The 13,306-nt window shown below is 41.7% G+C and overlaps 1 protein-coding gene and 1 non-coding gene across 3 annotated transcripts; both read right to left on the bottom strand.

The window, feature by feature from the left end:
* Positions 1-19: 19 nt before the first annotated feature.
* atad2 (ATPase family AAA domain containing 2) lies at positions 20-13,104 on the bottom strand. Of its 2 annotated transcripts, XM_080308265.1 has the most exons (30): positions 12,620-13,104; positions 11,440-11,573; positions 11,051-11,106; positions 10,751-10,937; positions 10,527-10,620; positions 10,296-10,377; positions 9,546-9,716; positions 9,310-9,430; positions 8,925-8,939; positions 7,999-8,100; positions 7,677-7,785; positions 7,451-7,566; positions 7,020-7,194; positions 6,836-6,924; positions 6,338-6,497; positions 6,090-6,180; positions 5,706-5,883; positions 5,463-5,599; positions 5,150-5,276; positions 4,755-4,941; positions 3,924-4,109; positions 3,590-3,725; positions 3,167-3,363; positions 2,716-2,875; positions 2,473-2,595; positions 2,022-2,192; positions 1,212-1,922; positions 830-963; positions 452-580; positions 20-226 (listed from the first exon to the last, which is right to left on the bottom strand). In XM_080308265.1, the coding sequence occupies exons 1-30, from the start codon at positions 12,812-12,814 to the stop codon at positions 194-196; spliced, it is 4,506 nt and encodes a 1,501-aa protein (XP_080164391.1). In that variant the 5' UTR covers positions 12,815-13,104; the 3' UTR covers positions 20-193. The 2 variants fall into 2 exon arrangements, with proteins under 2 accessions (XP_080164391.1, XP_026039320.2); XM_026183535.2 differs by lacking the exon at positions 8,925-8,939.
* Positions 4,496-4,632, bottom strand: LOC113032882 (small nucleolar RNA SNORA5). Its single transcript, XR_003273954.1, has one exon. It is a non-coding gene; the product is annotated as a small nucleolar RNA SNORA5 (small nucleolar RNA).
* Positions 13,105-13,306: the final 202 nt, after the last annotated feature.

The raw sequence follows: 13,306 nt of genomic DNA, 5'->3' as shown, positions 1-13,306 counted from the left end.
AGAAGGCACACAACAACAGTTAGAGGAAACCCATTTAATTAAATATAAACATGAGAAGTAGTACAAAGTATTAGCTAATGCAAATATAGGTGCCTGTGGATTTCTATGAAAATAGAACCAATTTGTTTCTATTTACACATATGGAAGGATGGGAATAACTATTAAAAATGACATTGCTGTTCATGTGGACATGTCAACAGAAGTCTTCAATTTCTTGCTCCATCTCCTAATAAAACAAACACACAAGGGAAGAACTACAGATTAGGAACATTAAAATACTAAAGCAAAAGTAGACATCTTTGAAAATAAAATACAAAACAAAACTGATCAACAAAGTTCAATTGTGATAAAATACTCATAATCATACAGAGACCCATCATTAAAGTTATCAGTTACACCAACTCAGAATATCTCCAGGAGCAAAGTTTACCAACGCTCCTCCAGTAATCACCTGTATTAGTGCAGTTTTGTTGTAGTCTCGTCTGTGTCTATAGATGCTCTGGCAGAGCAGAGCATACAGTTTCTCCAGCTTATACACCTCATAGCCTTCTGTTTTAGTTACCACCTGCTCCAACAGCACCTGAAAACACACAGGACAAAAAAAGGAATGGAATTACACATTTACAATATGTATGTATGTATGTATGTATGTATGTATGTATGTATATATATATATATATATATATATATATATATATATATATATATATATATATATATATATATATATATATATAGAGGGAGAGAGAGAGAGAAATCTGCAGTTGAGCAGTTTAGTTCTCTTTTTTTCCTCGTTGTCAGCACACACTACACAGATGGTATCCCACACCTTTAATTTGTCTTTGTCCACAACTACAGGAGGGGTTTCCTCATCCAAGATCTGCAGAGCTTTGTCCACATTGATCATCTGCTGCTGCAGCACAGCGTTTTTCAGAGCCCGAGTCATTCGCCTCACGTTCCGCTCTGAGACACCAAACAAACATGCACACACAGGAAAACACACAAAATGTTTACACGATTGTAACAGACGATAGCCTGCTGGTATTTTCACTCTGAGGCCCAAGGACTGTGGTCTAGAAGCACTATACTAGTAATCTGCTTTCCCTGCTGGACATGACGTGTGCTTTTTTCCCCTTTCAGCAACATTTTCAACTAAACATCTGGTGTCACATTAAATGTGAGAAACCAGTCTTAGTGTGTTGACATCCAACCTGTGCCTGTGTCCTCCTCTCCTCTGGCAGCTGTGCAGGCATCTGTGGTTGAGGATTCTTCCACCTCCATTGGTTCAGCAGTGATGTTCTGCTCTGCCTCCTCTTCTGTAACTACCTTGATGTTTTCTTCCTGGCCTACACAGCGACTCGGCTCAGTCTGAGTTTTTGACAAGTTTAGAGTTTGAGCATCTACTGCGCGGGGATGCTGGTTATCTGCTTCAGCCTCAATGTAGCTGTGCTTGTTAGTGTTCACTGAAAGAGGTTTGTGGTTCTCTTCTGCTTCCTGTCCTAACAGCTTGTTTTCCTCTAAGTGATGTGCAACAGCATCGTCCACCTTCTCTTGTTCATTCTGCGTCTCGCTGTGATTTTCCAGTTTTGCTTTTTCACATGAGTTGACCTCATCTTCAGGATCTGCTTTCTTCTCCACTCTCCCCTCCTCACTGCTTTGCATTTTCTCAGAAAGTCCAAAACCATCTATGTGAGTTTCTGCAGGTTCTGACTCTGCATCAGCTATTGTATGATCCTCCTCTGCTCCATCGCCCTCATCACATTCTTCTCCTGCTTTCTCAACTTCATCCTCATCATCTCCATCCTCTTCCTCCTCATCAGACCCAAGCTGATCATCATTTTTGGACACGTGAGGAGAAATGGACTTCTTCTTTGCATAGTAGCCAGTGGACCATCGGCTCTTCCGACGTTTCTTCTTCTGGGCTGGGGGAAAAAAATGTTGTAATCCATAAACTGAGAGATTATTTGCAACTGATTTATGTGTATGATTATTTGCTACTAATTTAAGTGTATGATCTTTACCTGTATTTTTGGGCGTTGTAAAAGCAGAGGAACATGGATTATTAGTAGCTGGAATTGTGGATCCATCCAGCTGCTGTGAGCTGCTGTCGGTGATCTTAGCCTCAGCAGGAGATTTGGACTGTTTGGGAAGGACGTGGTAGAAGGAGGGAGTAAATCGTGCAGTGGAACAACCTGAGGTAGTCAAAAATAGAAATATGTACACTTTTACTTGTTTAAAACTGCAAATGAACTGCTCCTTAAGGAAACCTGAGACAAACAGAGTTTGTTATATCACATTAAAACTAAAAATTTCAGATTACTCAAGGTTTTTTATTTTATTTTTTATAGCCATTATTGATTGACCCCAGATTGTTTATTTTATAACTGAGCTAAACCAAACAGTCTTTTTAATTCCATTGGACCAGGACAAATGTCAATAATCATGCACACACACATAGAGACACAAACTGACCTCTTGCTCTGCGTGACTCCTTGGTCTCCTCACAAAGCTTCTCAAAATCTTCATCCAGTTCATCTTTGATGATAGCATGGACTGTGTCTTTCAGTGCACATGCTCTGTGCCGTATCTGACGATCTGAGAAAAAACAAACATTTACACTCCAATCAGCCTATGTGTGAGCACTTTGTATTTCACTGATTCTTCTCTTATCCATGGTGTATGTGAATGTGTGTGTCTGTTGTCCACTGTGTGTACCTGAGGGATCCCTGTCTGGGTTGTATTCGAGGGCATTCTGCCAGATGAGATCCACGTCCTGAAGGAACTCTTTGACTGTTCCGTACTGATGGAGGTCTATCCTGGAGAGGACTGTTGACAGGTCCATAGGCTTCTTGATCACTTCAGCATAATCTGGAACCTGAAACACAGGACAGATGCTGAGTGAAGGAAAGAGATGAAACCAAACATTTCAGAGGATCTCAGAGGACAAAATCGGTTGATATGAGCACGGCAGTAAATTGCACATTAAACTTGTCATTTGTGGGGATAGGTTTGCTGCCCCCCAGTGGCAGTATCTAAATACATACTTTAGCTAGGCAAATCTTTAACCTTCAGTCATTGCTCCCCTCCTGAAATATTCTCTACTGTAGTAATCCAGTGCTGTCTAAGGCATTGTTGGAGTACAAGGTAATAATAATAGCACTACTACCTCCTCTAAATCCACTGGCTTTGTAAAAGCCTTGAAGCGCTTATCTTGGGACAGACGGTTGGTGACATCACGTAAAAAGAGGCGAAGCTCTCTGAGGGTGTCTTCCTCCTGCTCCTCCAATCTCTGAGTCTCCTCTTGTGTTAGCTGACGTGGAGCTGGTGGAGGGGCGACTGGCAGCACTTCCAATGCATGAAGCACTGAGACAAGTGAAGAGTTGACAGATTTAATTCAATTATGTTTTGCAAGAGACAAAATGTATATCTTGGAAGCATCTGCTTTTAGCTTCCATCTAGGATAAGATGAACATTGCCGCACTGTGCGACCATATGAACAGATGTTGCACACTTAAACTACAAGACTGCTGCTTTGAGCCAATTTTAGTCATGAGCTGGGAGATATGTTAGTATGAATGTCTAGGCTTACCAGCTTTCTTTTTTGAGACAGGGGCCTTAGCAGCCTGGTTGAGGATTAGATCCTCAAAGAAGTCTCTTCTTTCCCTACTGGTGGGGACCTGAACTTGGAAAACCTCTCCGTACTCAAGCCGAAACAGCTCCTGTACCTGAGATGAAGAAGGTGAAAGGTGAGACTACCGCAGATGAATGCAGCTCTAAATTTTAGCGGGCCCTTTTGCATTCAGTAAAAACAGAGACACTGATTTATTACACCTTGTAAGAACATTTGACAAAGCAGATAATAACTGTTTATCCTCTGGCACATTTGCAACCCATGAAACAGAGCATTACTCATCTTTCCATACCTCAGTGCTGAGTTGGTCATAACGGAGGCTGCAGGTAGCGAGCAGAAGGATAGGAGAGAAGGCCGGGATGGAGCTCAAGAGACTCAGGAAAGTAGCTCTTAAAGCAGGACCAACTGTTTCCCACCACTGGCCAATGTGAGGGATGTACAGGATACTGGGGGAGGTTCTCTTGGCTTCAACAAAAATCTGCAGAACATGTGACAAGAGCAGTAAATTCTAATGCAATTGCAACATCTGGACTGAAATCTACAGACGTGGGTATGGACGTGTAACAGCCGTCAGTTCCCTGCCCCTCCTTCATTGTGACTAATCTATTCTGTGTGTTTTCCTTATGCTAAACGCTCCGCTTAAGCCTCGCCCAGGACTGGAGCATTAGTTTCTTCTGTCGTCTTCTCTTTTCTGTTCTCATGACCCTGAATGGACCAGTACCCCAGTTCCTGCTTCAATGATGCTGCACCATCAACCATACCTCCTGCTTAAAAGTGCAGCAAACTAGGGTGGCTTATGATTGTGTGTGAGAAGCCTGCTGCCATGCATCACTGTAAAATAACAGCATCTTCTTTCATACACGCACTTGTCTGTAGTACATAATTATCCCCACTGCTCATGGTACAAGGAAGTGGAGCCCATGAACTACAGTTTTTCTGTGGCAGCCATTTTGGCCAGTCAGGTCCACTTAAAAGAACACACTGAATTTGACAAGGCTGCAGAGGCAAAGATTGCCTCCAGACCACCTCAAGTCAACATGTACCTCTACATTTTCTTTAAATGCAAATGATCCAAATGTAACCATAATATCACATATTTAATTTGGCTTTATAGCTCATGTACCTGAGCACATGTCTCTTCTGGTGCAGTTGCGCTGGCTCCAAACAGCATGGCCATGTCCAGTGTGTACACCGTGAACTTCTCCAGAGCGTGGAGCACAGCAGGAGCTAGGTGAGAGCTCTGGCCTGAACCTGGTCTGCCCTCCAGCAGCAACCGGGGACGGTAGGATGTGGGCTGGCTCAACACGCTCCTACACAGGACAGACAGAGATACTGAGATGGTGAAGTAATAGGAATGTTTCACTTCAGTAACATCTGGGTCTCAGGCATTCCAGATAGCTAACAGAGAGGCAATGTAGAGACACAAAGTGGTAGAAGTAGATGGCCATTTGATTTAAAATTGATTTCAAACAGTACTTGTCAAAAATACCACCTTATATTTGAGACTATGTGTCCTACCTGTGGAGGTTCAGGAGGCCGTTAGCGGCAGGTGTTTTGTGTTGGGAGGTCTGTCCAATGGGGCAGACCTCAGAGTCCTCTTCCTCACTGAACATCAGATCATCATCAGATACAGCAAAGGCCACATCTTGGATCACACAAACACAGCAGGTAAATAATTACACCCTGAATTAAAGAAAATGAAAAAAGCTCTTTGTGTGTCGCATCTTTTTATTGTTTCTCTCAGTCTTTGATTTCTTGAAAGAATTCCTATGATGAACATAACATGCGTGTAGCAACAGAGCAAGAATAACAAGGTAAAGCAGGACCGCACCTTGTTCCCTCTTTCTCTTTAAGCCCATCTCAGCATGCGGAAACACTCTGCTGACTGTGAGGAGGATGCTCTGCAGGGCTGCATTCAGCAGTGGACGAATGGCAGGTACCAGAGCCTTAGCTGGTGACACTACCGCTCTAAAATAAATAAATAAATTATCATAATCATTATCAAAAGTACTTAACAGTATGTATGCAGCAACCAGGCTGCATAAGGACTGTGAAGACAGCACCAAAACTTTACCTCTGGGCAGCAGGTACCATCTTGGACATGGCAGACATAAAATCTTTGTTAGTGATGGAAATGGAGTTAACGTCAAGTACAAGTTTCTGTGATGAGGAGTAGATCTGTGGGTAGCGGCGCCGCAGTGCGCACAGGGCTGCCTCTGAAACGACCGCCTTGATGTCCGCTCCACAGTAACCTTAACAACAGAAAGTTTATTAATAAGCAAACTTTAACCTGTATAGCCAGAAAACTTCATGTGATCGCTTCCTAAATGAATTCAGGATTGTTAGTGTCTCAGGTTTATTCCTTCCTTCTTCCTATCACATTTCAACTTACTTATACAGTATGGACAACTATAACTTAATGAAGCATGTATCTCTACGTGACATGTGCTCAACTTACCAACACATTTATCTGCCAGTTCCTCCAGAAAAGCCTCAGAGAGTGGAGGAGTCCACTGTCTGGTATGGATCTTTAGAATCTCCTTTCTTGCCTGCCATACAACATAAGATGCCAACAATTCATGTTCAGAACGAGCAATGCTGCTTTTTTTCTACTCATGCTAATGTGCAGCAGTATTGAAAACTACTAATATTTACAAAATACTACCAATATTTACTATATCGTATTGCTGAAACTACATTCCTCACCTCTCTGTCGGGAAGGCCAAACAGGAACTCTCTGTCAAAGCGTCCGGGTCTTCTCAGAGCTGGGTCGATGGAGTCCAGCCTGTTCGTAGCTCCAATCACAACCACTTCTCCTCTACTGTCCAATCCATCCATCAGAGCCAGGAGGGTCGACACAATGGAGCTACAGACACAAAGGGTTAGATTTAGTTTTCATTAACAGTCTTCTCTGTAACAAAAAGGACACACAGTGACACAACAAGCCCTAAATATTAAGGCTCACTCTATCAAGGTACCTAACTGAGACAGTGTAAACTGGAAAAAACAAACAAACAAAATAAAGACCGTTCTGCTTCATTTTTCTGGTGCGTTTTAGGGCTCTACATTTAGGAACTGAAAGAAGCTTCTGTAACAATTTCCTAATGTAAATTATACTTTATTCCTAATAAAATATACAAGCAAATGTTTATTTTACAGAGTTGTTAAATTTGAGATAAAGTCAAGACTGCAAACAAGCCTGACCTGTGAATCTGGTCCTGACGGCTGGACCTGACTGGAGCCAAACCATCAATCTCATCAAAGAAAATAATGGAGGGACGCATCTGATATGCCTGGAAAGAACCCAGTAAGAACCTATTAACACCTGATACATGTACAGGTATTAAATTTTTAATTTTCAACATAAAGGCAGATGAGTTCAGTTTACCTGGTCAAACAGGAGACGTAACTGTCTCTCAGATTCTCCAACCCACTTGCTGAGGCAGTCAGCTCCTTTCCTCATGAAGAACGAAACCTTTTTGTCGCCCTGACTGCACTCACTGGCTAAAGCTCTGGCTACAAGTGTTTTACCGGTGCCCGGGGGACCATAGAAGAGACAGCCCCTGAAAGACAAGAGAAAACCATAGCGATAGGGCTGTGCGATATGACCAAAATCTCATATCCCGATATAAGACATCTATCGTGCAAACATGTTTGTGTAATATCCTGTATATCTTGCATACATAGTGTAGTGTACTTTATGTAGCCTCATTATTTGGGAAAATAAATTGAAAAAAATCTTCAAACTACATTAAAAATAATGTGCAACCGTGACTTTTTGACACACAACTTTCTCCTGTTCACAAACACACTGCTTACCTGGGTGGCTGTATCTTGAACCTCTCAAACACCTCTGGGTAAAGCAGCGGGAACACCACCATCTCCTTTAGAGCTGAAATGTGTCTGCTCAAACCTCCGATGCTGTCAAACCGCACCTGATCGCATTCACAACAGAGTTACATTAGGATTACATGTTTAATGTGCTTTCGTGTAACATGTTTTTTCATTGCATCTGTTAATCGGGCCATTCTCTGACGCAGCTCACCGTCCTGTCAATCTGCATGGGGTCCACATCAGCGAGGCTAGCTCCGATCTTCATCCTGTCTTTGTGGATCCCCAGCAGGTCTTCTTTCACAAGGTTCATAGGTAGACATCTACAGGACACACAAACAAAAACTGTAAATAGCACCAGCATTTTATTATTATAAAACACAACAATCAGGAGTTCTGGTATTCTCACTAATGAGTCACAAGGCTAACCACAAGTTTTTCTTTAAAATCATTTGTACAACCTTTTATGTGTCTTATTTCACATTGCAAAAAAACCAGAAAACAAAACAACACCTTGATACACCTACTGCTCTCACCTATTGACTGACCGGCTCCTGTTCTTACTCCTCCGTCTCTGAAATTGCTCGTCGTCTGAGGAGGAGGACGTGGAGTCGCTGCTGTGGATGGCATGTCTCCTCCTGTGCACCAAAAGATGTGAACACAGCTTATTGTAAACAAACAAGGTTATCAGCATGGAGGCAGGTTACTCTCACCAACAATAAGATTAGGATTAGAAGCCATCTGTAGCCACATATAAACTGTGACAAACAAAAAACAATACACCACCATTGGTCATCATTCATTAGTAGAAATCATATTGAGGAAAAAACAAAGCAAAATATCTGATTTGTACAAGTGTAGCAAAACAGGAGTGACTCATCCAACCACTTTAGATGACACCATCACCTGACGACACCTGAGCAACACACAGGGAGAGCTTCACTTGCAGAAAACTTAAAAGGCTTGTGAGGCCAAACCAATTGCACAACATTCAAACGTTTTTAAAGTGACAGAAGTTTCAGATTAGATGTGCAGAAATGAAAACAAGTGCACCCAAAAAAAGCTGTCAAATGTAATACAAAGTAATACAAAAATAAACTAAAATAGAAAGTTAGGGCATTTGCTCTGTAACGAGCAACAGGGGAACATAAAACTAATTAATGAATAATCAAGTTAAGTTTTTTCATTATCTACATTTTTCCACATGGTCAAGACTGATATTTAACTTATGATTATTCACTGACGAGCTCGGATTTTTTACAGCAGCCTAAAAGAAATGCTCTAAAGTGCATAACGTTTGAATGAAGATTGGTTCATCATCTCTTTACTCGCCACAGCAGAGTGAAACTCAAATGCACCAACAGCAATTACCAACAACCGCAGAGCTAACAAGGAGAGACTCTATTAAAGACAAACTACAAAAACTGTAAACACTGACAAAGAAGAGCAGTGAGGGTCTTACCTCTCAGAACTACTCCTGATGGTAGGACGGGGAAAAAAAAGAGGAAGAAAAGAGGATGGATTTGACATGCAGTGATTATGCTAGCAACTAGTAGAAACAGTGTTATGGCAATAGCTGTCAAAGAATCTGTTTGAAATCAAGCCTTTGCCAAACATTTTTGAGTATGTCTGAGATGAGGATCTAAACAGGTATGTGACTGTTTAAAAAAGTTCATAGATAACCTGAGAAAAGTGGACAATGCGCTAAAATAATCCTGTCTGATTTAGTAATAAACATCTGTCACGTGTACAAATTTAAGAAAAACAAAACATAACAACATGAGGTGTTACTCCTGCATATGCTGTATGTACAGGGTAATGTTCGGTAGCCGAGCTGTGACACTAACCTGCTGGTTCTCCTCCTGTTGTAGGGGCTCCTCGGGGCTGTGGAGCTGAATCTGAACCTGCGCCTGGTAGATGAGGAGTGGTCCTTGAAGTACATGCTGCGCTTCCTGGTCTCTCTCGGTTCTACAAAAGAAAAGAAAGCATCCTTCAACAGTGCAAAATGACAAGACAAAAGCAATTTAAGCAATTATTCTAGTTAATCATGATGATGATCCACAGCTCTGAATGGACAGCATACCATCTAGTGGGGCCTGATAGCGGACCACGGTCTTTCGCTGTCTTAAGTCATAGCGTCTTTGGTTTTCTTCTTCCTCATCTTCAGCATCCTCATCATCTTCTTCTTCCTCCTCGTCATCTTCTCCATCTTCCTCCTCCTCTTCATCATCATCATTATCATCCTCATCCCCTCCTGTGAATTCAATGAAAATGTAAAACAAAAATGAAACACCACATGACACTGCTGCTGTCCAAACTTCACTATATGTTGAGATTGATGTTGAGATTAATCCTCCCCTGAAGAAGATAAACTCAGACCAGCATGCCTTCAACTAGAAACGTTCCTGGTAAATAAACGTGAAAAAAAATTAACTAACCGACTAGCCTAAAACTAACAAGCCCCTAGATATCAAGTTTTATTTGAGGAGCCTTTAATGGAAAATCTCAAAGCTGCCTAAACAAAAAAACAAGAAGGCAGTTTGTATCCGCAAAATAGCCAACAATAATAGCCCTAACAAAAATTTCAGGTCTTGATTAACAGAGTGATGGCATTTTTTTTTAAAACAGTGACTGCAGCTCCATCTGGTGGCAAATGGCTGCATAATATTCAGGACACAAACCCTGCATTGGGTATCAATTCAAATGTTTATAATTAGATTAAACAACTGGTACGTCTGGTACTGAACAGTGACAGTAGCAAGTTGTGCACATTCCCACTGCACACAGTATTCCTAAACTGTGTTCCTAACATTACTGGCTTTAACCATCTCACCTTGGTTCTCTTTCTCAGTTTCTTTAGTCTTCACATTGTTCCTCAGAGACCTTCTCATTCTGCCACTTGTGTACACACTCAGCTGCTCAGAGGAAACAGAAACAAACACTCATCAGTTCAACAGCTCGAAGATGGCTTCACACCGTCAGCTACTAGCTACCCACTCTCTATAAAAACACTACATTACAGAGCACCATGCAGAACTGTGAAGTTTCCTGTGTGGATTATCACCTCTTCCTTAGCGTCTCTATCCCGGTCTCGGTTCCCCAGCCTGCGTCTCATCTTCTGCATGTCGTCCATCTTCTGGAGAACAGCTTCAGCAGTGCTGAGGGACAAAGGAAGAATGGGACATTCATGTCTTATCTAATCCCTCATCAGCCCGCAGTGTATGGAACCGTGTTTGTTAAATACTACTAGAGATGACAGTTTTGCTGAGTGAATTCTGCTGAACTCACTTAGTAATTAGGCGGTCATACAGCACAGACTGGTTGCGGGAACCCAGTTTGTATCTGGTGATTCGAGAGCTGCGACGCACTGAGCGATGATCCTCGTCTTCCTCCTCTTCTTCCTCCACTTCTGGGCTTCGTAGGTTAAAGCGGCTCCTCTTGGGAGTGGATGAGCCTTCCACTTCATCCGGAACATCTGGGATGCAAAACATAAGCTCTCCCAAGTTAGATGTATAGAGACTAATATAGAAATATTAGTTACTCTACACTGCTTTAATTTAAAAGCATGGATTCTACAATACATGGTACCTGCTTGCTGCTTGCCATTCGATGCCTTTCCATCTCTCTGCAGCCTGGAAGATTTCCTGACAAATGATGACAAAATAATAATTTTCTTGTGTTATATTGCTGCATTTCATATACATTAAGCACTGATGGAAATCCACTGAGAACTAGATTTTGCATACAGCTGGTGAACTTGGATGGCAAAAATATTACAGTTTAAATTGGGCATTGATTCAGCTAGCTTACGAAAATATAAAAATCTCATTTTTATACCCATCAGTCATTTTAGTGAATGGCAGGTATTACACATTTAACACACAACCTTCAAATCTGCAAGTAGAGGCACCAGAGAGCTTGTTAAACAACACGACTAAAAAAATAATCAGTTAACAATGTGAGTGGTGTTGGATTACCTGGTACAGCAGCCTCCAACTTTGTCCTCATCAGCAGGGGAGCTGTTCTTGGGTCGCGAGTCCGCAAATGAGACCTCAAATTTAACCTTTTGCCCTCTGGTCCTCAGAGAGTGGTGGAGACCACTGTCCTCCCCCTGTTTCATATCAGCATGTGAGTGACACACAGTGCTGTTATAGTTTACAGAATATGTAGTCGGGAGTTAAAAGCTGCCTGTCCAATGAGTTAGGAAGTCAATCTCATGCTCAGATTAAGTGCAGTTAATGATTAACATTAGAGTGAAAAACTGATGTGCAGAGAGTGCACATCTACTAATCAGTTATCACCTGTGTACTGAAAGGACCTATTTATATATCATTAATTTACATAATTTATCTAGTTCACTTAAATTCCTTCACATGTAGTATCTTATATTTGAGATCACTCTTTAAAACGTGCTCACACACACACAAACACTAACATGTCTAACTCCAACTATGTTATGAGCTATAGGTAATTAATTAATTCAAAGCAAATATAGCAAACCGAAGCTCTGACATGAATGCAAAGAGGACTGCTGGGTGGAAGTGATGGTCATATGACTGAACAGCTATAAACTTGCTTTCCTGTGCATTAAACACGATAGTATCTTGGTTTGCTCTAGTAACTAAACCACTATTTGCTCCTCTAGTGCTGCGGCTGACCTCGGTTCCTGCAACTATTTATTTTCCATCAAGCAGATTTAAAAAGTACTTTTGTTATAAAGTAACAGACGGGTCTAAGATAAAGGTCAATGAAGAATTACTGAATGGACAGAAGCCTTATAATCTTTCTACTAACAATACAAACACGCACACGTAACTAACAGTGAGTTTAATTATGTGATATCATACGATGTTGTTATATGATTATGATGCTTAACGGCAAATCAATAAGATGATTTAGTTAAGAAGTCATTTAGACTGCGATAATAAATGATTGTCACGCATGAATAAAAAATAATGTGACTATGCTTTTAACTCTTTCGATACATCATGATAGGTAACAAAGCGTCATAACTTAGTAATGCAGAGGAGAGGATAGTTTTTAGCCAACTTAGCATGGTAGCTAAACTAGCACAGCAAAGTTGCATTCATAGCAGACTTATCCAACCAACAAACGGTTACTACTTATCTGACCAGCTGTTTCAGTGTGTGTTCTCACATTCGCAGTGTTGTTTTCAGGGCTGCTAAAGCTGTCATACGGGGCCCGGGAAGATCGGCTGAGCCGGGCGGACTTTCTCTGCGACGCGGGAAGCAGTGAGAGAAACTCGGAGCTCGTATCCAACTGAATCGTCCTCGTCGGTGTTGTCGCTACCGGCTCGGCTCCGACACTGCCGCTGCTGCGTAGTACCACCATCTTGGCTCTTAAACAACCTTATAATGACATGAACGACGAGCAATAAACTGTCAATCTACATTAAAATGACTGGCGGTTACGGAACCGCCGACACATTACATAAAACGGTATATCCACCAGCTGACGCACACTAGCTCCTTACTAAAGCCTTGATTTCTGGCGCCATAAACGTCATCAGAGGTTATGAGGTAAGCGGCAACGGCCTGCCGCTCGCAAAAATAGACCTCCTAGCTAAATGCAAAGCGGAGTAATAAGATGAACTTTACACGGGTAGTGAAATTAACTGTTAAAGTAGATTTATTTTCATCATGTCGATATTACGGCGGGTTTGAATGGTCGCTGTAGCCACTCTTGGAACAGTCGCAGTATTCGTAAAAACATTAGGAAGCGGAGGGACACACTACAATTTGAAAAAAAGGTGTTCCGGCTCATGTTAGAGCGCGCTCTGCTGTGAAGTACGCGCTCATTTAAGTCCGCAGATATTCAAACGGC

Source organism: Astatotilapia calliptera, chromosome 11, assembly GCF_964374335.1.
Source record: "Astatotilapia calliptera chromosome 11, fAstCal68.1, whole genome shotgun sequence".
Taxonomy (NCBI): domain Eukaryota; kingdom Metazoa; phylum Chordata; class Actinopteri; order Cichliformes; family Cichlidae; genus Astatotilapia; species Astatotilapia calliptera.
The sequence above is the reverse complement of the archived record's forward strand: the minus strand, read 5'-3'. Positions and strand labels throughout refer to the sequence as shown.